Genomic DNA, 23,635 nt, shown 5'->3' with positions numbered 1-23,635 from the left:
AGAGCATCTAAAGACCAGTACACTGTGTGCACTAAAAACAGTACATGGAAGGAAGAAAACTAATGAATAGTGTTATAATTAGGGGTGGGAACCTCTGGGTACCTCACGATACGCGATACAAAGCTCACGATAACGATTATCTCACAATATGACGATACTGCGATTATCAATATATTGGTCAGAAATTAATCTACAATAATCTGACATAACAAGAAAAAAAAAAAGATTAAGTGAAAAAATACAATTTTTATTTTGTCTCTGAAAGACGATAAATTTAAAAAGTGTCCTATGAACAGTGACACTATTTTAGTGCAACATTTCTGTAAATAAGTGTCAACATACCAATGTAAACCAATAAGTATCTCCAATAGTGCTTTCTTTAAACAAAAAATAGGGTCTTTCTTACCAGTGACACCATTAAAGTGCAATATTCCAGTAAACAATATATTGGTTCCTTCAACAAACAGTGACAATTTCTGTGAAGACCTACCTGCACATTTTAGTGAAAAAGCAGAAAAGGTTTTTAAAAAAAAATTAAAAAAAATCGATACTTAACGGGAGCATATCGATAATCGATCGCGCGGAAAAATATCGCGATATATCGGCGTATCGAGGTATCGTCACACTCCTAGTCATATTAAGAATATGTCAATAATTTGAATTGAAATCTGACTTTTTTCAGCAGCTCTCTTTAAGTTGAACAACTCCAAAGTTTGTTTTTTATTTTTTTTTTGCAACTTGAGTCCCAAAAATATGCCAACATTCTTCCACATCAATCCCTTCCACTGTAAGCTTATTCCCTGATTGAGCGACACACACACACCAGTACACGCCCTTATCAAAACCCATTTGAAATATAATTTATTGCACATTTAAAGATCAAACATAAAGTGGCACAATACCTACTTCAATCCCATTACATGATTAGAACAAAAAGAAAAAAAAACAGTAAGTCCTTACAAAATGCTCGCACCTTGTGTTCATGATCATACCTTTGGACTTTTAGACAGAATAGTGTTACAGATGCAGGAATGGTGGCCAAAACTGCATAGATTTATTTCAAACATAATTTAGAAATAAAGAATAAGACTATTGTCAATATGGCACAAAAAAAAGAGAATTTAGGGTGTTAGTTGTATTAATGTAAAGACTTCCACAATGTGACAATTCAGTTTTAAAACCAGAAGTGTGATTTCCCTTTTAGTAAATGACAGGACTGACAAAAGGTTTGTGGAAGGAAAAAAATACCCAACGCTAAGACCCACTTTTGTCTTTTAAATTTAAAAGTTTTACCGGCTAAACATAAACAAAAAACCTTACAAACCTTCATAAAGCCCTGTTTACAGTAGCGTTTTAATGAAAATATGTCGGTAGCTTGAGTGTAGCACTTGTAAAATGTTCGTGGTGGAGGTGCAGGGAAAAAAATGAATCTGTACAAAAACAAACCCGATGATAGTCACAGTCATTTGAGATAATATTTACATCTTTGATCTCCTTCGATCATGTCACATTTAAGACTCCCTTTTCCCCCATTAACGATTAAAAAATATTAATTATATCAGCCATTGTCACAGACTGTGAGCAGGAAAATATCTGTTTTTTTTTTTTCTTCAGGTGTACACTTAATTCTTTTATTGCTGTGAGGCTCACATTTCTGTAAATCACTTGAGAATGATTAAAAATTATATGTTGGAAAAGACCAACAACCTAATATGTAGTTTTTTTTTTTTTGTCTACTTCATAAAACTGCTGTGAAATGCGTGACACAAAAAGAATTCTGACATTTGAACCCTCTATTAAACAGTATATACAGTTTGACAGTGAAAACTGGAGAAAAGAAAGAGGATTTAATAGCACGAATGACAAAACCTGAACCTTTAAGTTAACATACACGTGTTGAAGTATAGCACAGAATAAATACAAATCCAGCCAATCCAGGGGAAAAACCCACACGACGCATGCCAACTGGGCTCAAAATCAACCTTTTAAGAAAAAACCATAAACACAGGCTTAATTTAACCTGCACGAGTTCTACGGTTTCGTTGAGGCCGCTTGGTTGCATATTTTTAAATAGACAACTGCTTCAAAGTACCGTAAATAAAACCTTTGTGGTAACGGAAACAGGTTCATCACTACTGAGGAGATTTACTTTAGCTTTAAATTTAAAAAAAAAAAAAACCTGATAAAACCACATATTTACATTAACGACAATAAAAAGAAAAAATGCATCTGGCACTGAAAATTGAAGTTTTTCCTCCTCATGGTTTCCCATCTTCAGTTGGAAGGTAACCAGTTATAGGACTGGTTTGGCAGGCGTGTCGGCCTCTTAGTGGGTCGCATGCATATTTGATGAAAGTCCCCCTATTTGTTAAAAACCCCCCAACTGAGATCCATTAACACTGCTCCTCAGTGCCAACATGGTTTTTTAATGCACATTTCATTTCAATTAAAAAAAAAAAAAATCAACAAAATTTCAGCGTTAAAGCCCGGCTGTTAAATACCAACGAAACCTGCTGAGAACTCAGAAAAATAAATAGAAAATGTCATAATAATACAGTTCGTTTGGCATTGAACTAAACCTCAAACATAACACGACTTTATGTAAACATAAAGATGCAAAGTGGAGTTCCAGAGCTGAGTTTTTCAGAAAAAAAGCAGCACTTGAGAAGTCTGGAGGGAGATAAAAGATGTGAAGACAGAGACGAGCATTGATTTGGCACCTGAGCCACAGTGGCTGTGCTCTTCTGTGGGCGGAAAAGGTTCCAGACGAGAGCAAAGAAAGAAGACAGAGAAGAGAAAAGGAAAGTCAGGCCTGATTCAAAGATCTTCACCTGAACCTCCTCCCACAGACAGGAGGTCAGTTCCCCTTCAGTCCGTCTAAAGATCCTGATTTAGTCGCACCTCGCACAGACGTTTACCGGCAGGTTTGGTCACATGATTCTATCACAGCCCGTCTGTCCATCAAAGAGTTAATTTTGTATAGTTTGCAGCTTCTTTTCTGCAGAAGTAAACAGTGGGTGCATGCATGGAGGAGGTTCTCCTGGTTCTTCTGTAGAGGTTCTTTCATGGCACACCAACAGCCAGGGGTGAACTGGGACAGAAATTCAGCCCTGACATTTTGTGTCCAGATCAGCCCACTACATTATCAGAGACACTGTGTAGAAGCCGTTAAGTCAGTAAAGATCAACGTGTGGTTTTATGTCTCAATTCTAATTATTATTTTCCCTAGAAAAACCTTAAAAAGTTGAAACTGTTTAACTTCTTTTACCGATTTTTTGGCATCCAAATAAGCTAACTTTTTGCCCAAGAAATACCACTTTTGCCTCTTTTTGTCCCACATTTTTACCCTTTTTCATGATTGTTTTGCCACATTTTGCCCATTTAAGCAACCCTTTGTCTTTACATATTACCTAGTTCCCTCTTAATTTGCCTATTTTTTTGGCCACTTGGGACTGCTTTTTGGCCCAATTTTAGTCACTTTTCACTCTTTTCTTGCCACTTTGGGACTATTTTGGCCACCAGTGTGCTTCCACTCAAACGTAGCGGACCTGATGGGCCCACCGGGACGATGCCCCGTATGCCAGAAGGCCAGTCCACCCCTGCCAACAGCTGAGCTGAAGGTCTTTCTCTCAGTTCCACTTCTACAGAAGAACCCAGGGTTCACAGGCTTCCATGGTCCCACAGGTGTTCCTCTGAGGTTGCTTAGTGCACATTGATCTGTGTTGAGAACTTACCCCCCTCCCCACCCCCCCCATGGCCTCTGCCCCCCAGGGTTTGGGTCTGTGTGTGGTTTTATAGGTTCTCGCCTGGCTGATACTGGGGTTCTGTGGAGGTGAAGTAGTCCTCGAGGAAGCCCTGCAGGTACTCAAATGTGGGCCTCTCTTCTGGGTCTTTCCTCCAGCAGGAGAGCATGAGCTCGTGCAGTGAGCTGGGACACTCTGATGGGCAGGGCATCCGGTAGCCGCGCTCCACCTGGTCCAGGACCTCACGGTTAACCATACCTGAGGAAGAGAGAAGTACAGTCTCTGCTTAGCCGTCACTACAGAATGCTTCTCCTTTCAGAGGTGAATGCAGCACTTGTACTTCTCCAACTGTGTCAGAATACATTTGAATAAACATGGTAGAGAATCTGCAGAGGTGAAAAGAGTACTGATATATGCTACTCAAGTAGAAGTACTGTTAAGTAGCTCAATTAAATAGTACTGTGGAATAAATATTTAGTGAACTTTCTATTTACCTGGGTAAGGAACTCTGCCTTTAGTTGCTAACTCTGTGAGCAGCACACCAAAGGACCAGACGTCCGACTTGATGGTAAAGCGACCGTACAGAGCCGCCTCCGGTGCCGTCCATTTGATTGGAAACTTGGCTCCTGGGTTACAATATATTTGTTAAATGGTAAATCAATCTTTATCGATATACAGTAGGGATGTAACGATTAATCGTAAGGCAGTTAAAAATCGATTCATAGGTATCACGGTTGATATCGATTTTCTGACAATTGAATCGCAGTACTTTTTTTAACCTATCCACTATCCAAAAGTGTTGGCGGTGGGCGGAGTCTGCTAATACTTTCTTTCTGGCTGCCTTCTACTCTTAAATATGTTAATAAATGATTCCTTACCCCTTTAGCACCGAAAGACTATCTGTAATATTACTTGAAAATCTGTAAAAGTCACGTTTTTCTATTAGCTCTGTCTGCTAGCATAGCATCTCTTCTTCACTGCTAGAATATCTGCATGCCAACCGACCACTGTGTTACCAGGGCCCTCTGCTGGTCCAAACAAATATGACGTAAATCAGTGCAATGACGTTTTTTTTTTTTTTTAAAGTCCAATTGATAAGGCACAAAATACATTTTCAGTTGCACTTTTAAAAGAAAAAGAACTATTATGCAGTTTTGCATTGTTTATTATAGAATCAGAATTTAAATTAATAAGCTTCATTTTCATTTGTATTATTCCTTTATTTATTTAATTCAAGATTTATTTTTAGATAAATTGCATTGTTTTGAATAGTTTATCAAGGAATTCTTTTGACAATGAAAAATAAAAGGAAATAATACAGTATTTTGTCTACAGTCCCATTTTGTAATGAAAAATCGTGAGAGAATCGTATCGTGAACCCAGTATCGTGAATCGAATCGTATCGGGAGTTGAGTGAATCGTTACATCTCTAATATACAGTATGCAATTTTGTCTATATATATATATAATTTTACTCACCCTGTCTTGCTGTGTACTCGTTGTCCTCGATGAGTCTTGCCAGGCCAAAGTCGGCCACCTTACACACCAGGTTGTCTCCTACCAGGATGTTGGCGGCTCGCAGGTCTCTGTGGACGTAATTCATTCTCTCCACGTACGCCATTCCTGCAGCGATCTGGATAAGATAGCACACAATTACATATTCTACTGCGTAAAGCAGGGTTGGGGTCAATTCTAAAATATGCTGCTTCTGTAATTGTAATTTAATTGTAATTGAGTTTCAGATAATTGACTTTGTAATTGTGATTGGCATGGAACATTCTCTAAAAACTGTAATTACAGTGTAATTAAACGTAAACCAGTGGAACATGTTACAGTTCTGTCTCACACATGCGTAGTTAACAATTATTAAAATATGTTTCAGATTAAATTTTCCCACTATCTGTTAGTTTTCTTCAGGATCATTTTACCATTTTTTTAAAAAAAAAAACTAAAATCTAGAGGTACACTGAAAAAAAAAAAAGGCTCAAACGCCAACATTAAAAAAATATTAATAACGATATTTTTGTTGATTAGGAAGTTGACCAAGGTAACCAAGAGATGAGAAACAATTTAGATGATAGATTATATTTTTCAATGTATTTTACAGGTGATTTAAGACATGGGTCATAACTGACCCGTTATCATAAGAGATGCTAACAGAAAGCTAACACAAAAGGAAGGTTGTGTTTTCTGGGGTTATTTATTAAAGTCTCAGTATTTGTGATTAATTGTAATTGAAAACAATTGTAATTGACTTCCAGGGGGGAATAATTAGTGTAATTTTAATTGTAATTGGAAAAATGCTGGTTACCGTAATTGTGTTGTAATTGAACATGGATAATTAAAGACGTAATTGTAATTTAAAAAATGAATTGACTCCAACCCTGTGTGTAAAGTCAAGCTGTCTTAAGATAATGAATCTTTTTTTGGGTTTACCTGAGCGGCCATATCTACCAGCTGAGGTAGACGGAGCATCTTTCCTGCTTCTCCTTTCAGGAAGTCAAGTAAGCTGCCTGTGAATGAAAATTCAGCAATGTTGTGTTTATAAAGATAAGAAACATTAAAATAGTACTTTCAAAGATAGTAATTTGTCACTGACTGTCCAGGAAGAATAAATGCTATCATAAATATGTAACATTAACACTACAAACGCACTGTTCCACAACATGATTCAGACACAAAGGTTGTTTTCACATCTGTCTTGTTCTAAACAGAAAACTACATTCTAAACCTGTCACACCAATAGACTCGTCTAATCAGCACTTGCTATCATTACCTTGGCTCATGTACTCTGTGACTATGTAAATGGGCTCCTCAGACACGACGGCGTACAGCTGAACCAGCTTCTCGTGCCTCAGTTTCTTCATGACCTGAGCTTCCTGTAGGAAAGCCTCTGGAGACATGGTGCCCGGCTTTAGCGTCTTTATGGCGACCCGCGTTGTGCCGTTCCATGTACCTGCAGGACATCATTCGTGCTCATTTGAACATGTACAAAACTAAACATTCCATCCCCAAGTCCCATGTTAAGCCTTTTTATAAATATATAAATAAAATATAAAAACACGCATATACCAGCAAGTGAATTAAAGAAAGTGAAGATGGTTACCTAAAGTCAGGTCAATGCATTTTGTTGGTGTGATTATGATGAAAACTCATCCTGGAAGCCTCATATCTTACTTGTTTAAATATTTTTAGCTGGTTTTTTGGTGATTTTTGTTTTGTCTTTTAATGTTAATGTTTGTTTTTCTTTTTTCTGTTTTCTGCTCAGTTTAAGAACGTTGCTGTCGGGACGTTCCTTTATTTTGTCTTAATTTTATTTTATTATTATTATTAGTTAAAGTTTAAAAGTATATTCAGGAGCCTTCTTCTTCAAGCCCCTCTAAAGTGTATTAATTTCTGTTAATGTTCGTCCACTGTTGATTCGTTGTACTTTAAACTGCAAAAAAGAGAAAAGAAAATAAATCCTATATTTTAATTTCAGCTGTTACTAAAGGTAGAGCAGTTAATTTTTATTACTTTGATAGTGATTTTTTTTTAAATTGTTATCTCAATGTTTGTCATGTTTTCTCAAAATCACTGGCTATTTTGTGAAATCAAAATACTCACACATATGAAATGTAGTTATTTTCTCAAAGTGTTCAGGCTCCCAAACATAAAAATGTGTGTTTACATTTGTGTAGGGATTCTCACCCATCCAGACTTCTCCAAAGCACCCCTGTCCCAGTTTAAGGTCGAGGCGTAGGGACTCTCTAGGGATCTCCCAGGCGTCTCGAGCCAGTCCCTGGGTCTGAGGTTTAGCCACGGGACACACGTCCGTCAAAGCGTGGCACAGCCCATCAGAGTGCTCTGCAGAAAGTGAAAGGTTAGAGGGGTTACCACAGACTAACTATCCCAGCAGTGGACTCAGTAGCTGTAGACTCACTGCGATAGTGGAAGACTAGCTGCTGTAGGCTGGTGAACTGAGTGCGGGAGGTGATGTAGAATCCTCCACTGTCCAACTTCCTGATCTTGTAATGTTTAACATTCAGGCCTTTGGTGTTGTCGTAATCCAGCACTGACAGGCAATACGCTCCTGGAACGAGACGCAGAAACAGACAGTGACAGGTTAGGACAATAAAAGCTACGCAACCTCCGACATGTGAGACAGGCTGCTCAGTGACGATTCTCAACAGTGGTCTCCTCCCTTCAACTTCAGTTGGTCCATTTCAGGTCCAAGAACATCAAACTATACCTTAATCTCCTTCTGTTCATTTACTGGCTACAAAGTCTCTGTTGGTCTGTGACCCTCATGTTGAATATCTAACACAGAATGAAACCACAGGCCTCGGCCTCCTCCTCCTTATCGTACGAGTCGGCCCCCTCTTCAGTTCTTTCCTTCCTCGTGCTTCTCCATCTTTCTTCTCAGTGTGTGTTTGGAGAATAGACTTATAGCCATGGGGGAAAATCAGCACCCTTCTAGGTTGACCTAGATCTGGCAGATCTAGGAATCCACTCTACAGTCTACACCCCCCACAACTTACTTCCTCCAAACAAACCCTGAAGAGCTCAACAACATCACAGGGACTTATAAAGCTCACTGCTGACTTTCAGAGGAGGTTCAAAACTCCGTCACAAGCCCTGAGAACCACATAGTCTGGTGTGAAAGTTAAATAACCTAATGAGGAATTACATACTCCTCAAAATTCTTTATACTTCAAAGACAAATCCCATCTGTGGCTCACTGGGAGCATCAGGGATGCAGAGAAAGGGCCTTTACTTTCTTTAATGAGTTTTTTTAAAATGGTTGTTTTTCCTTTACTCCAACCTTTTGCTAAACAGGATGTTGCAATGTTTAGAAAAACCAGTTGTTTGACCAATGTGTGGACAAAAACTAACAATTCCAATATGGGCATCTTGACCCTGATATCGTAATATGCATCACAGCTCTTTACTCCAAATAAACTTCAACCTCATAACCTACCGATAACACTGGACAACATTCAGCTCTTTTTAAAGCTCAAATGAAAACTGGTTATGGTCAAATCAAACCTGTTCTCACTCAGAACACTGGGTTGAGTGCAATAGGAGAGGGATATGTGCAATAGTGGGGGGGGGGCAATAGTGAGTAGACTAACAGTAAGTAGTACCAGCCTGTCATTGCCCGATCTCTGAAGCTAAGCAGGTCTGGGCCTGGTTAGTAGGTAGATGGGAGACCACTGAGAATTCCAGGTGCCACAGTGGGGGACAGTTGCTCCAATGATAGCTGCCATTGTGTCCTTGAGCAAAACACTTCACCCACATTGCCTAGTATGAATATAGTGTGTGAGTGAGTGTTGGTGGTTGCCAGAGGGGCCGATGGCGCTCTATGACAGCCTCAATTCCGTCAGTCTGCCCCAGGGCAGCTGTGGCTACAATAGTAGCTTACCACCACTAAATGTGGAGTTGATGCATTATTATTATTATTAGTGTCTGTTTTGTGAATGTGTGTTTTGTATGTACTATGAAATGAATTAACCTCGTGTGTGGCATTATGACCTATTGGTAATTGTGTATGGTTTACTGTCTTATTTTGTATATAGCCCCATGTGACCTCAGCCCTTTGTGACCCCAGCCCCATTTGGGACAACAGATGGAAATTAGCCTCTGGCTACAATCTGGTGTGTTTACATTCATGTATTTTTATTAATGTATGTCCATTAACATGCACTGTCCTAATCAAATAAATAACTGAGCCCAAAGGTAAGAGATTTATGCACCACATATATTTTATTAAACTGGCACAAAGCCTTGTACAATGCTTCAAAACTTCAGCCATTTCCAAGCAGACAAAAATAAAAAAGCACATCTAACTATTTAATGTTTATGTTTTTAATATCTGATGATTGTCTCTTCTGAATACGGTTGTTTTTTTAAAAAAAAAAGTATATGTAAATGGAGGTGTGTGTATTATGTAGTTGCATGTTTTCACTGTATATTTTATCGTATATTTCCTGTAATTTGGGTTAATTGTTATTCTTTTAGGGTGACCATTGAAATTCTGTCCAGGTATAATTCTAATGCTGGTATATTTTCAGTATTGACATTAATGTACAATGTCCCTGTTTAAATAAACATAAATTAAGGCCTCTGTTCACGGCCACCATTATTATACTTAAGGTGAGTTCTGCCATCACACACTTCAATTTCTCCTTTGTCACCAGACTGACTTAATAGATTACACCCCACGACACAATATGCGCAACTATAGCATCACACTGCACCTTACCCCACCCCCTTCCATGTCCAACCCTAGCTCCCCCTCCCCTGTTCCTTTCCCCCTCGCCAAGGTGTAACACTGATACTGATACTAATATATTTTCATGATTTTTTTAAAATAAGATGCAAAGAACCCTTTTGTTCTAACTCTCAAAGATGCTGATATTAAGATCTTTTTGATAAACTGACAGTTTCTAACACTATAAGCTTTAAACCACATCACATCATGGAGCTTCTCTCAGAAACTGAGTGACTTTACGAAAAATATCCGACCCCCATAATATTAGGCTTTCAACTTCTGTTTAACAAGGATTTCCCTGGTCAGTCTAGACGACTGTTTGACTCATAAGCAGTGATTCATACGTTAATATTAAAGTCAAACCTAACTCATCGCTTGCTGCATTGTTAATTATACAATTTTAAAAATAAAGTCATGTTTTACATCCCGAGCAGCCAGTTATTGTGAACGGCAAACGACTTGTTAGTGTTTTAGGATTGTTTTTTATTCTCTGCCTGAAGAGATGAATTAGGTTAAGAGATGAATAATGCATCTAATGTATCGGAGCTACAGGGAAACTGTTTTCCTTTTTAGGTGTGATTCTTTAACCAACAGGTTGTGGACCAGTAACGGTCCCTGGACTATTTGTTACTTGGCCGCAAAGGGAAAAAAATGTATGTATGTTCTGGTAGTTTTATTGTGAAAGATTTTCACTTTTTGCACTCACATCTTTCATACGTGACATAATTTGATGTGGGAGACCACTCTCATATATACTGCCACAAGAAATCTGAAAAACCAGCAGAGGCCACTGCTTTAGAGGATAATAAATTCATTAATCAAAGACAAAAATAAGTAGAATTTGCTGTATTTTTGCATCAAAAAAAGAAAGAAATGGCTCTAAGGATAGAAATAAGACCCTTAAGCCTCTGTGTGTCTTTCTCACCTTTAGTGGTCTCCACTCTCCCTCACCAGGAAGGTTCCTCTTCTATTCTGCAGGTTCAAAAGGAGCCGCTCTGAATCACGGCGAGTGATCTTCCCAAAATACCACCTGCCAAAGACATACAAGGTTACTGTGTGATGCTCAGTGTTTACTTTTTGAGTAGTTATAATGTTTTATTGGACAAGCAACTCTCCTTATTGTGCAACTCGAATCTGAAACAAAACACCTTGTACGACTCACGCCTTAATTTACACATTGAAGAAAACTATTGGAAGTTACAACTGTTTCCCAACTGAATTCATATGTTCTGAATTCATATGTTCCAATGTGCGCAGTTAATTTTGGGTTATCGCTATCTTTTCTGCCATGTGAATATACCACATGAAATAACTGAAAAAGCCTCTTGGGTGAGATGTTGTTACATCAAAGTTACCATGACCTGGAGGACTGCGGAACCTTCACAGGACACGTACAAAGTGCACTTGTTTGTTTATTGGTAAAAACAATATCGCATGTGTCTACTTTTAAAAAAACAAAAAAAAAAAAAAAAGAATCTAGACTGGTACACATCGATCGTCCACCAAGTCTCTAAGTTCTGTATTTGGGCTGATTTACAGTAGTTGCCATGACAAATTCTTCTGAAAATCTATAACAGACTCTTAAAAAATAATCATAATCATATATATGGAAGAAGCTTGTGCAGTAAACAGTTGAGGGTAAAATAAGTGAGATCGTTTACTCTTCTGCTTGGATGGAGTCAGACGGACCACATAGTGCTAGGGATGTAACCGCTCTCTCTGTTGTCAGAGAGCGAGCGAGCCACCAGTCGCCTTCTCTGTGGATGGAAAGAAGGGGGTGGGGTGTGTGGGGGTGTTGTAGAGAGAGAGAGAGAGAGAGAGAGTTGATGACAGACACAACTGACAGCAGCTGTGGGGTCTTAAATAACCGGGAATTTGCTGATCATTAAGGGACACTGGTTTCCGATTGTTCAGTTTTTATTGAACTGCCACATTACATTACACAGCAAACTCGAGATTTGGTTTCGCCTCTAGTCATCTTTATAGGTGATAAAACATTTTATATGCCTTGTCTATGGATCTAATAACAACAAAGTTTACGAGGACCATTTACAAAAAAAATTGCAATTTTTTTTTTTTTTTGCAAAACAAACCAATAATAAAACTGAACTAGCATTGATACATATGAAATTGCGTAGTTAAAGAGTATGTTACTTATTTTATTATCCAATACGGTTTGAGTTTTGGAAAGGTACATCTTTGAATATTTTTGGGGGAATTAAATATTCATAGTTTTTACATGTGTTTTATATATTTCTGTAGTAACAGTTCATTTCAAACTTCGGCACTCAAAAGTGACTAAATAAAACTAAAGATCTTGACTATCACGCCATAGGGAAGCAGGTTTTTCCTCTAGTTTCATCACTTTTTCAACTATTTGGTTTGAATGGACATTGCAGTGCTTCTGTTTACTGAGGCAAATACCTATGAAAAAAGCACTGAAAAGTACAAAAGACAAAAAGTACCATTTAAGGCTTCTGTTTATTTTTGTTTGCCCTTGGCGTTTGAGATATATATTAATTGATTTTCTACAACACACAGAGATGCAGCCTTGGGCCGTTCGACAATGAGGCGAATGCCAGCAATCAAATGTGATTAAACGTTCCTGATAATAACCCAGAGGCTGTGTCACTGTGAAAACTGTTTTACTAGCAACGTCTAGTGCAGCGAACTTTTCTAACCTAATTTTGTACACAGTCACGGGGGGGGATTACTGAACTCCTTAGCAAATACTATAGCAGGAGTTTGGAGGTGTTCTGCATGGTAGCTTTCAAATTAGCAGCGAGATAGCACGGTGCAAGTGTTATCAGTAGATAACGTATGATAATAATTATAAATTATAAATATAATATTTAACTATTTTGTCTTATATGTTAAGTAAAAATGATTTAATAAAGAACAAATTCAAATGCCCCAGAGTTAATTTTGTTACTTAAACCTTTTTTGTCGAGAGCATCTTTTTAAGTGACAATAACTACACTATGACTTTTTTTCTTTTAAAAATACATGTGAACAGAAACTGTATTAAAATATATTTATATTTTTTTGTCAAATAATAAAAGCTGAACTATCATTTTGTCACAAGGGACGAAATGTGATTATGTGATCATTGATCGCATCAAATCTGTCTGTGTGTATTTATAAACATTAATATCATCCTATATCAGGTTTATCAATGGTAATTGAATCTTTTAAAAAAAGGCATAGACTCATGCTTTATAGTTTAGTTGACAAAAAATCTTGATGTCATTTAGTTGACTAAAATTAGACTATTACTAAAATAGTCCTGATGACTAAATTTAGACTAAAACTAAATTGTATTTTAGTCAAAAGGCTATGATAAAAAAAAAAAAAAACTAAATCTGCTGTCACACTGTTTGCAACAATAATGCATCATAGTTAAAAAGAAAAAAGAAATATATATATATAATCGAACTGGAAAACATGTGACAATGCACAGCTAGAATAGCAACTGGTGTTGTAGTTCATTATAACTGGTAACACATTTCTGACTTCACTAATGTGTATGTGTGGCAGAACTGGAAAGTTCGACTCAGCTGCCCTCGCAGACTTTAGATAAACCTTTATTTATGATAACAAAACAAACGTATCTGCCCTTGCAGACTTTAGATAAAATTTAGATATGAAATTTGTAATCGACCGCAAGACTCCAATATTGTTGTTTTAAAAAAAAAGCTAATGTAGAAGATAAAAAAATAAGTTCACTTTGGTTCAATGTAGAGTTTTGTGTGCATTTTGTAATTTTCCCAAGAAATCTAAGCACTTATTTAAGTACTGGAATACTGTGGATGATCAAGGATTGGAATGAGAATATAGTAGGACTAATCAAAGCCTGAACAAAAGATAGTGCTTTTACAAAAGTCAGCAAATTGATTCTCATCCCATATTTCCAACTCATGTTTGTAATTATTTCACTAGAATCAATATCACAAAGACAAAAAACATTGAATTCCTCCCACATTCACAGTGATGTTACACAAAAAGCATCAAAAGAGGAAAAAAGACAGACATGAGCAACCTTGTATTCTCTGAGTCCTTTTCTTACATCTTAGCTCAGACATAGGCAATTGACAGCCTGGGGGCCACATGTGGCCCTCAGTCTAATTTTGTACGGCCCCCAAAACAAATCCCCAAAAATTGTATTTCAAAATGTTGGAACGAATATAAAGCCCTACGTAATACACAAAATAACTCCCAAACAAACACACAAAGTACACACGTAATTCCTAAAAAACACAAAATGACTCATAAAACACAAAATGGCAACAAAGACAGACATAACAACCACTTAAACAAACATAATACTACAAAAACACAACAGACAACACAAACTGTCAACAAAATTACACAAAATGACAGGAAAATACAAAAAGCAACAACAAAAATACAGAAAGTGACCCCAAAAATGCATAAATTGACAACATAAATGCAGAAAATGACAGAAAAATACACAAAATTACAGGAAGAACACAAAAATAACAAAAACACACATAATGACTCCAAAAACTCACAAAATGATTAAAAACTGACAAAACAACAAAACCACGGACAAAGACACACATAAAAAAGATCTATCATCATTCTAATGCTGACATAAATGTTGATAATGTGGCCCTCGGATCAGATACGATCACCCCCGCTTCATCTGTTTGCTGATCTCTAAACTCACACATTCCCTCCATCAACATTTCATCACAAATTCAGGCCAATTAAAAATCAATCAATGCAGCAGCAGAGGGACTGAGAACAAAAGGTTGCGTCAGAGCTCTAATAACGCATTGAATTGTACTGACCTGAAGCTGTACTTTTTCCTAGGAGAAACCATGAGGCGTGAGAGAGAGAAAGAGAGACAGGGAGAGATAACAGATACAGCAGACACATCAAAACGTAGCAAAGACGAGCAGCACAGCACAGACACAGCAGCAGAGAAGCACGTATTATGTGGAACTGCATAAAAGGGCTGCTTTTCAATTGATTTCCCAATAGTTGTTTGCAGTATTCATAGTCATTTATGCAAGAGGGTCATTCCATGTCATTTCACTAATGGCCCATGCACTTTGGTCTAAACAAATTCTGAAGTCATTTCACACTGAACAAAAATACAGTATAAACGCAACACTTTTGTTTTTGCTCCTATTCTGCATGAGCTGAACTCAAAGATGTAAAACATTTTCTATATACACAAAAGACCTATTTCTCCCAAATGTTGTGCACAAATGTGTCTAAATCTGTGTCAGTGAGCACTTCTCCTTTGCAGAGATAATCCATCCCACCTCACAGGTGTGGTAAATCAAGATGCTGATTAGACAGCATGATTAATGCACAGGTGTGCCTGAGGGTGGCCACAATAAAAGCCCACTCTATAAATGTTCAGTTTAATCACACAGCGCAATTCCTTAGATGTTTCAAGTTCTAAAGGAGCGTGCAATTGGCATGCTGACTGCAGGAATGTCCACCAGAGCTGTTGCCCGTGAATGGAATGTTCATTTCTCTACCATAAACACAACCTTGCCTGCAAGAATATCCTGGTGTTCACAAACACCAGAATCCATCTTGTACTGTTCCCGCCTTTGCCTTTCAAACCCAAACCGAACCAGCTCGAACCAATCATGAGGCAGTGTATCCGGGTGTGACAAAGGCAGAAGCGCCGAAGCAAAACTGGTGCATGCGCAGTTGCGGGGAGAGCTATTAGCATAGCTCTGAATCAAAATAGAAAGATGTCGACGCAGAAAGATGAACAAAGTGAAGCTGCTATAAACTCAGTTTTAGAAGAATCCAGCAACAGTGAGATGCGCTTTGTGCATTTTTGGACGATAAAGATCACAAAGCGGAGCCTTGTTGTTGTAGCAGCGTCTCTGCGGCGCATGCTGATGACGACGTCATCATTTGTTATCCTGTGATTGGCTAAAATAAATCATGGTGGACAGGCGCTTCGCCCAATCAGCTTCAAGCATTCTGTTCATGTCCCTCCCTGGTTTCGAAAGGATTCGCGAGACACAGACCCAGACTGATGTGAAGAACACAAGTTAGAGGGAGGGCTACACATCAATCTGGTTCTTGCTAGGGTACCATAAGCCGTCTCCAAAGGTGATTTAGAGAACTTGGCAGTACATCCAACCGGCCTCACAACCACAGACCACGTGTAACCACACCAGCCCAGGACCTTCACATCCAGCATGTTCACCTCCATGATCGTCTGAGACCAGCCACCCAGACAGTTTGTGAACAATATTTGTGAGAAATAGGTATTTTGTGTATATAGAAAATGTTTTAGATCTTTGAGTTCACCTCATGCGAAATGGGAGCAAAAAGTCAAGTGTTGCGTTCATATTTTTGTTCCGTGTAGCTTGCCTCTGTATCTTATAATCATTTGTTTTTTATTGGTTTTTCATATAGAGGATTTTCAATATCTCCAAGTGGTGAAATAACTCAAAGTTGGGGTCCAAAATAAAAATGAAGAATTGTTTTACTCCCCAAGAAAGAGTAACCTTGGCTCTATACTATAAAATAAAGCAGCGATCAGATTTTTTTTCTTACATTCCCACATGCAGTTATGGGCCAATGAAAATAGTGAAAAAATTATTGTGCAATTTCAAGAGACTGTCAACCAAGAACCAATGCACATATCTGACTAAACATTAGTTATGTAAACAGTCTATGTACATAGCTCAAAGCTGATCAAATTACAGGAAGCTGAGGCATATGCAAAGTTGTTTACTGAAGGCCCAAACATGTTTCATCCTGAAACCCCGACAAACTTTTAAGGGGCTAGCATGTCCACCAGATACAATGTATAGCAGATATTTTTATATATTCTGAGAGAGTAGGTGGAGCTATATTGCTATACCAAATTTCAGTTTCCTATGTAATGTAGTTCCTGAGATATTGGAAGCTGAAAATCAAAGAAAAATAAGGATGCGCATACACAAACCCCCTTCCCTAAATTGTCCATATCTCAAAAAGCATTTCTCCGATCAAACTAAAAATGTACAGTGTGCCAATTGAATTAATAAGAAACATTGGTAAGAATTTCTGATTTTCTTTAGACTGAAGTGTGTGGGATATCCTGAAAATTTGTTGAAATGACATGGAATGACCCAAGTAAATGATGAAACTGCCTTATTTTCACTAATAACTCAAAACTCACTTGTACAGTTCATAAACGTCCTACTTATTGCGTACATTAACGACTGATAAAAGCATTTGTAATAAAGTGAATCCTGTTTTTCAGCCCCAATCTGCAGTGCCAGGCTTTTGATAGAAAGCAGCAGAGCAAATTTAGGACAGACACGAAGGTGCATTCAAGAAGAGAAACACTTTTGTTAACATTAAAACTCATAATTTTTCAACAAAAAAAGGAAGAAAAATAAGCCACAAAATAAACTGAAGCTATAATTAATGCTGTGCCCTGAGAAACATCACAGATCATCTATAAAGTGCTGTTCTGCCATAATTTGGTATTGACACTGATTAGCTGTGTTTCCATTACTCTTGGAAATGTGCAAAATCTAAATCGCGCAATAAAAACTGGTAATAGACACATCTGAATTTTGACAAAACATCAAGCTGCAGGAAGATGGACGCTCAAAATCTCTTTATAACACTCTGCATTCCTTTGTTCTTTGCTGTCTAATGTGGCAGTAATTAGTTTTAAGTATAATGCTAAGAAAAGTATGTCACGTTCTATGACGTGTAATTGCGGAAAAAGTGTTGCCATGGCACTTTTGCTCTACATTTCAGAATCGAAAAACCTCCTCATGAAAGCGTAAAAACTTTTTAACGATATGAGTGTTTTTCCATTAAACAGCTTTTATTGCACCATTTAGATTTTGCGCATTTCCAAGGGTAAAGAAATCCCAGCTGCATAATAGGTCACATGACCACACCTCTCCGAGAAAACATGGCGCGGTACGTGTGGACAGAATTGGAGACCGAGATATTTCTCAGCATTACAAATAAAAAATTATGACTGCCACATAAGACAGCAAACAATAAAGTAATGCGGAGTCTTGCAGCGAAGCCTCACGGAATAAGATTTCACGAGAATTATGAGGCTCCTACACCAAACAACCTTCAATAGAAACACATTCAAAGCGCAATTATACTTTGCTTTTTTTTTGGTGAAAAACTGTAATGGAAACACAGCTAATGTCTACCTATGCTCTAACGCTTATCCGTAATTTTTTATGCATGTGTGCGGGTCCAAAGTAATTGCTTTTGCAGTTGTGAGATTGTAGCATGATGAAAAAACAAAAAAACAAAGACACAAAGTGACAGACTGTTGATGCTTACGTGTTGTTGACAATCTGTAAACGGTCGCCCTTTCTAAAGGTCAGATCAGACGCCGTCCGTGACTCATAGTCATACAGTGCAACAAAAGTAGTGACACCTCCTGCAGGAAACCACACGCACACACACAAACACAGAACATTGGAACAAAAAAACATATTTAGGATCAACTGTAGCCACAGGTTAAAGTAACGAATTACAAGTACTCACGTTACTGTAATTGAGTTGCTTTTATGGGTACTTGTACTTTTTCGAGTACACTTCTGAATTAGTAATTTTACATGTACTTAAGTACATTTTAAAAGAAGTAAACATTTATTTTCATTACAATTCTACACCGAAATGTTACTGAGTAAATTATTCTTTTTTTGTTTTAAAATGATCAACAGAAAAATCCCATCATAGCCGCCCAATCAAATTCAACGTAATGCATGGCGCCAAAACAGCATTAAATGCTGGTTATTTTCTCAGTTTTAGAGTTTTGAATTGAAATCATTGGTGTTATTTTAATTTAAAAAATAATTGTACATTTTGACAAACCTTTTATTTTAAACAGATGCCTCTGTGGAAGAAAAAATTAAGTTCTAATTGTGCAATATTTCATTTTAAAGTTTATACACAGGATGTTTACTGTATGTAGGGCAACCGTGGCAAGATTTATTACCAAAAATAAACATGGGGGGTATTTTATGTATAACTTACTTGTATTTGCACTTGAAAATCCAATCAAGTAACAGTACTTCTACTTGAGTAGGACTTATCAGTACTCTACACCTCTAACTGTAGAACTTGCTGTATTTACACTTCCACAGTGTGTGTAATGGACATACGACTCTGGATCAAGCTATTCGTTGACGCCTAATAAATATTGACTTCCAGACGACTAGTGAACAATCACCCTTGAAGGACAAAGTAATCACATTATTGGTTTTTCACTTTCCGTCTAGGTTCTCATCTCTTCCTTTTAAAGAAGCAGCAATCCAAACATTATCATGAAGCCTTCCATGGATCGGCCCATTAGACACGCGACAGAAGGAAGATACAGAGCGAATTTCAATAGGGAAGCGTGCCTCTGCTGTCCGGATATGGAGCAACATTACTCAAACCAGTCACATTACAGCAGGAACGGATAAATGTGGACTATATGACACATTAGGGCCTTAAAGTCAAAGGAAAAACTGCTTATGTGATGATCAGGGGAAAAAGCCAAGAAGCCACTTTGAAGTGTTTTACTGCACCGTGATTCATTTTGGATTGAATTGGACATTTTTTTTTAAGTCACTTAGGAGTTTTGTGATCAGAAAAAAACAGTTAAAGTTCTCACCAGATGTCATGAAACCTTTTGTTCATTCACATCTTTTCAGTGAGAAACCACAAGCAAACCACACAACCAACAGAGCACATTGTCTGAGTTCCTGTCAGTTATTCAGCTCTTTTTTTAAGAGAGATATTCCGTACAGGGTTTTAGCAACATTAAAATATGTCATGATTAATAGCGGTACATATTTTCTTTTTTAACTTAAGCTATTCTGTTTTTCTTAGTTTAAAAAAACTAAACAAAAACTACTCATAATTCACTATTGCAGTGGTTCCTAACCTTTTTTGGGTCGTGACCCCTATTTGATAACACACATTTCTGGTAAACCCAAAGAGAGAGAGTTTTTTTATATTACTTTTTGATCATGTTTGTGATATAGTGTTACAAGTAGCAATATAGTGATGAGCCCACTCAGATATTTTTATACTGTATGTTTTTTAAACTAGATTTATATTTGAGGAAGTGAAAGTATAGAATACAGTTTGAGATTGTGTGTGATGTTTTAATTTGAAAAACAATAATAATTGTTTTTTTTTGTTACTAAAATATAATTTTTATTATTTATTTAACTAATTGTTATACTTTGTTTCTTTTTACTAGATTTATACTTGAGGGAGTGAGAGTACAAAATACAGTTTGAGATTGTGTGTTGGTGTTTTAATTTGAAAAATAATATTTTTATTTTTTTTTAAACATATTTTTTATTGTTATTTATTTAACTATTTGATTTTTATACTGTATGTCTTTTACTAGATTCATATTTGGGGGAGTGAAAGTATAAAATGCAGTTTGAGATTGTGTGTGGTGTTTTGAAAAACAAAAGTATATTTAAATTTTATATTATTCAATTAACTATTTCATTGTTACATTTTTATACTGTATTTATTTTAACAAGAATTATTTTTGAGGAAGTGAAGGTATAGAATACAGTTGTTTGAGATTGTGTGTGGCATTTTTGGAAAAAATTGCATAATTAATTAATAAAACTAAAATCTAATCAGTCATTTTTTTAATCAACTACTAGACATTTCAGGCTGCTCCAAGGTTGAAAAACACTGCAGTGTTGTAAGTTGTACCTGAAAGAGGTCCTCTCTGCGGTGACGTGATGGTCCCAGTGTGGTCCACCCCTCCGAACAAAGCCATCTCGGGGGTGTTTGTCGGGGCGAGCTGGTGCTGCCCTTGGTGGCCCCGCCTGCCCGTCCCAAAGGCGGGGCTCCTGTTGGGGGTTTGAGTCTGCTGGGCGGGGCTCAGGTGGTGGAAGTGCCCGCTGTCAGAGCCTGTGCCGATGGTTCCGTCCAGGCTCATGGAGCGCTGGCCCGGCTCCTTGGGCTTACTCTTGCCCGCCCCCATGTGTAGACCTGGGACGAGAACCAACAATGAGCATGGCTTTTAGGACAAAACAGCGCAGAGAGATGAGACGTGCATTTTATATTTTAAACTCAGTTTATGTTGTGTAAGATTGTATAAATATTCTCCAATAAAGCTAACATACAGTAAATGCTGGAGTTCCTCGGTTAGAATTATTATAAGTCAACATATAATCTAAAGTAACCCAATGACATCAATATTTTAACTTAAATAGTTATTAGTGTTTTGTTGAGTGGTACGTTTTGTGTTTTATAATTATAAATTGAAATAACAACAAATAAATCAACATTAGCTTCACACACTTCACTAAAAAGTCACACAGAATAAATGTACATTCATTAAAACAATAGAATAGATTTTCTATAATATGTTAAGGTTGCATTTATTCAGGACATTTACTTTGATCTCCTGACATGTTTACACTGACAACTGCCAGTCTTCTCCAGAGGCGTCTGCTGATCGCTTTGATGTGTCCTTGACTTCTGCGTATTAATTCCAGCAAGTTCTTTTTTTGTGTTATATGTTAAGGTTTCATTTATTCAGACAACATGTTTCAGGAATGTGCCAGGAGACCAAAGTACATTTCCTGAAACAAGTGAAACATATTATTAAAAGAAAAGAGAAAAACAACTTGCTGGAATAAATAGATGCTTTGTTGAAAAGCTCTAAAACTATGTATTAAACAAAACCTAAGAAAAACTGAGGAATGGTGATGGGATTTGCAAGAATTTTAAAAAGGGCCTTTTTTTAACTGAGAATATTAACATTTAATGGATTTATATCTGTTTAAGAATAATGGTGAAATGACAAAATGGCGCAGATTTGCTGCAACGAGGAGACACAAACTGTGGGTGGTTTTTTTAACCTGACACAGCAACTTATACAGAAGATAAAAAGATGTTTTTTTTAGGTTTTGTAAAGCACCATTTTTACAGCATTTACAGCAGTCTTTTCAATCAGCAAACGGAAGTGATTCTGTTTGATTTCCTTTATTTTCACTAAGCTCAAACATAAGTCCCCCTCAGCTGTGGATGCCGAGCACCAGTCATGTAACTCTACTAATCCACCATAAAGTCACCTTGGAGTGTCTCCAGTCAGATCTTACATGTTTATACTCTCACATCAGGAGACAAGGTCATTTCAAATTCAATCATATCCCATCTTCTCTGGATCAATAACCATTCACAAGAAAATAAAGCACCAGACTAAAGTGCTAAAGTAAGCAGCACAACAAATTTGGTAGGGTAATTTACTTACAAATAGGGTTGGGCATTAGAGGTCGACCGATATGGGATTTTCAAAGGCCGATGTAGATACCAATTTTTATTTTCAGTCAAGCGGTGGCTGCAGCTGCCCACACGGATGCCTGAACAAATATCCTTATCCTAGTATATTATATGATCTTGAAAAAAAGTCCATATATCGGTCGATCTCTAGTGGGCATTGCCATGAATCTGATGATACGATGCGATTCACGATTTGCATGTCACAATACCATATATCTCGATATATCCCGATATAATATGCATCTCGCATATCGAAATATCAATAATTACAAATTTCACGGCATTTCACAAAAAATGGTATGAAATACAATTTATTTCATTTTTTTTTACTTGAAAGAGCAAGTAAACAGTAACTAACTGTAATTCAACTATCAATATCATCAAAGAGTGGTATGCTTATCAAACTGTCAAATTACATTTTTCAAAAAAAGTTAAACTTTTGCCGCTACAACAGATTCTTTTTTATTAAGTTTTTAAACTCTAAAAAAAGTATAAAATTGTCCAGTAAGACATATCTAAAATGCATTGAGTAGTGAGGTAGTTTAACAAGGTCCAATGTGTAATAATTCCAGCAAATTAATTTTCTTTTTTATTAATATGTTTAGGTTTTTCTTTTATTCAGACAACTTTTTTTCAGGAAATTTACTTTGATCCCCTGACATGTTTCGACTGTCAACTGCCAGTCTTCTTCAGAGGTGTCTACTGATCACTTTGACGTTAAATTTCCTGAAAAAATGTTGTCTGAATAAAAGAAAAACCTTAACATCTATCTATCTATCTATCTATCTATAAAGCAAGGAATATCTGTGTTTTTTCCTCAAATATCTCTGCGAATCAGGCTCAGATTGACCTGAGACTTTCAACATGGCTGCTGCTTGGTACAAGGGTGTGCAACGTCAGATTTGTTTGGACTGCAATGATACCGTTAATGAATTATTTCATGAAATTTTATTAAATGCAGCTTTGCAGAATAGCTCAATGTTGACAGGTAGTCATGGTAACTCAGGATAAGTTGGAAGCTGTGTAGAATCAACAGGAGTGACTGCACAAAGGGCTTTTAAAAATGACTAAAAAAAAAAAGACAAAATGAACTGCTACGTCAGGAAAACATCAGTGATCAGCAGACAATAATAATAATCATGCGGTGAAATAATGCGATATATTGCCAAATAATTTTTTTTTCTTATACCCTTACTTGCAAGTAAAATGTACTTAAAATGATGCTTAAAAGTTTCGTTTCGTAAATCAGCCCTTATGACCTGATAAATGCAACATGTCAAGTCATGCTGTGCTGTCATGGAACGATAAAGACCTACATGCTTAGACAGTCAAATAATCCCACGGAAAAGTCAATGTA

General features: G+C 37.0%; 1 protein-coding gene across 1 annotated transcript in view; it reads right to left on the bottom strand.

The window, feature by feature from the left end:
* Positions 1-844: 844 nt before the first annotated feature.
* Positions 845-23,635, bottom strand: part of LOC114462769 (proto-oncogene tyrosine-protein kinase Src-like) — a 35,560-nt gene continuing 12,769 nt past the window's right edge. Inside the window, 13 exon segments of the mRNA XM_028445745.1 lie at positions 845-4,001; positions 4,238-4,369; positions 5,223-5,376; positions 6,180-6,256; positions 6,520-6,699; positions 7,434-7,589; positions 7,666-7,815; positions 10,922-10,934; positions 10,936-11,026; positions 11,658-11,753; positions 14,811-14,828; positions 18,310-18,409; positions 20,701-20,982. Of these exon segments, the coding sequence (XP_028301546.1) occupies positions 3,793-4,001; positions 4,238-4,369; positions 5,223-5,376; positions 6,180-6,256; positions 6,520-6,699; positions 7,434-7,589; positions 7,666-7,815; positions 10,922-10,934; positions 10,936-11,026; positions 11,658-11,753; positions 14,811-14,828; positions 18,310-18,409; positions 20,701-20,974 (1,650 nt within the window). The 5' untranslated portion in view covers positions 20,975-20,982 and the 3' untranslated portion in view covers positions 845-3,792.

This window comes from Gouania willdenowi, chromosome 5, assembly GCF_900634775.1.
Source record: "Gouania willdenowi chromosome 5, fGouWil2.1, whole genome shotgun sequence".
NCBI lineage: Eukaryota > Metazoa > Chordata > Actinopteri > Blenniiformes > Gobiesocidae > Gouania > Gouania willdenowi.
The sequence above is the reverse complement of the archived record's forward strand: the minus strand, read 5'-3'. Positions and strand labels throughout refer to the sequence as shown.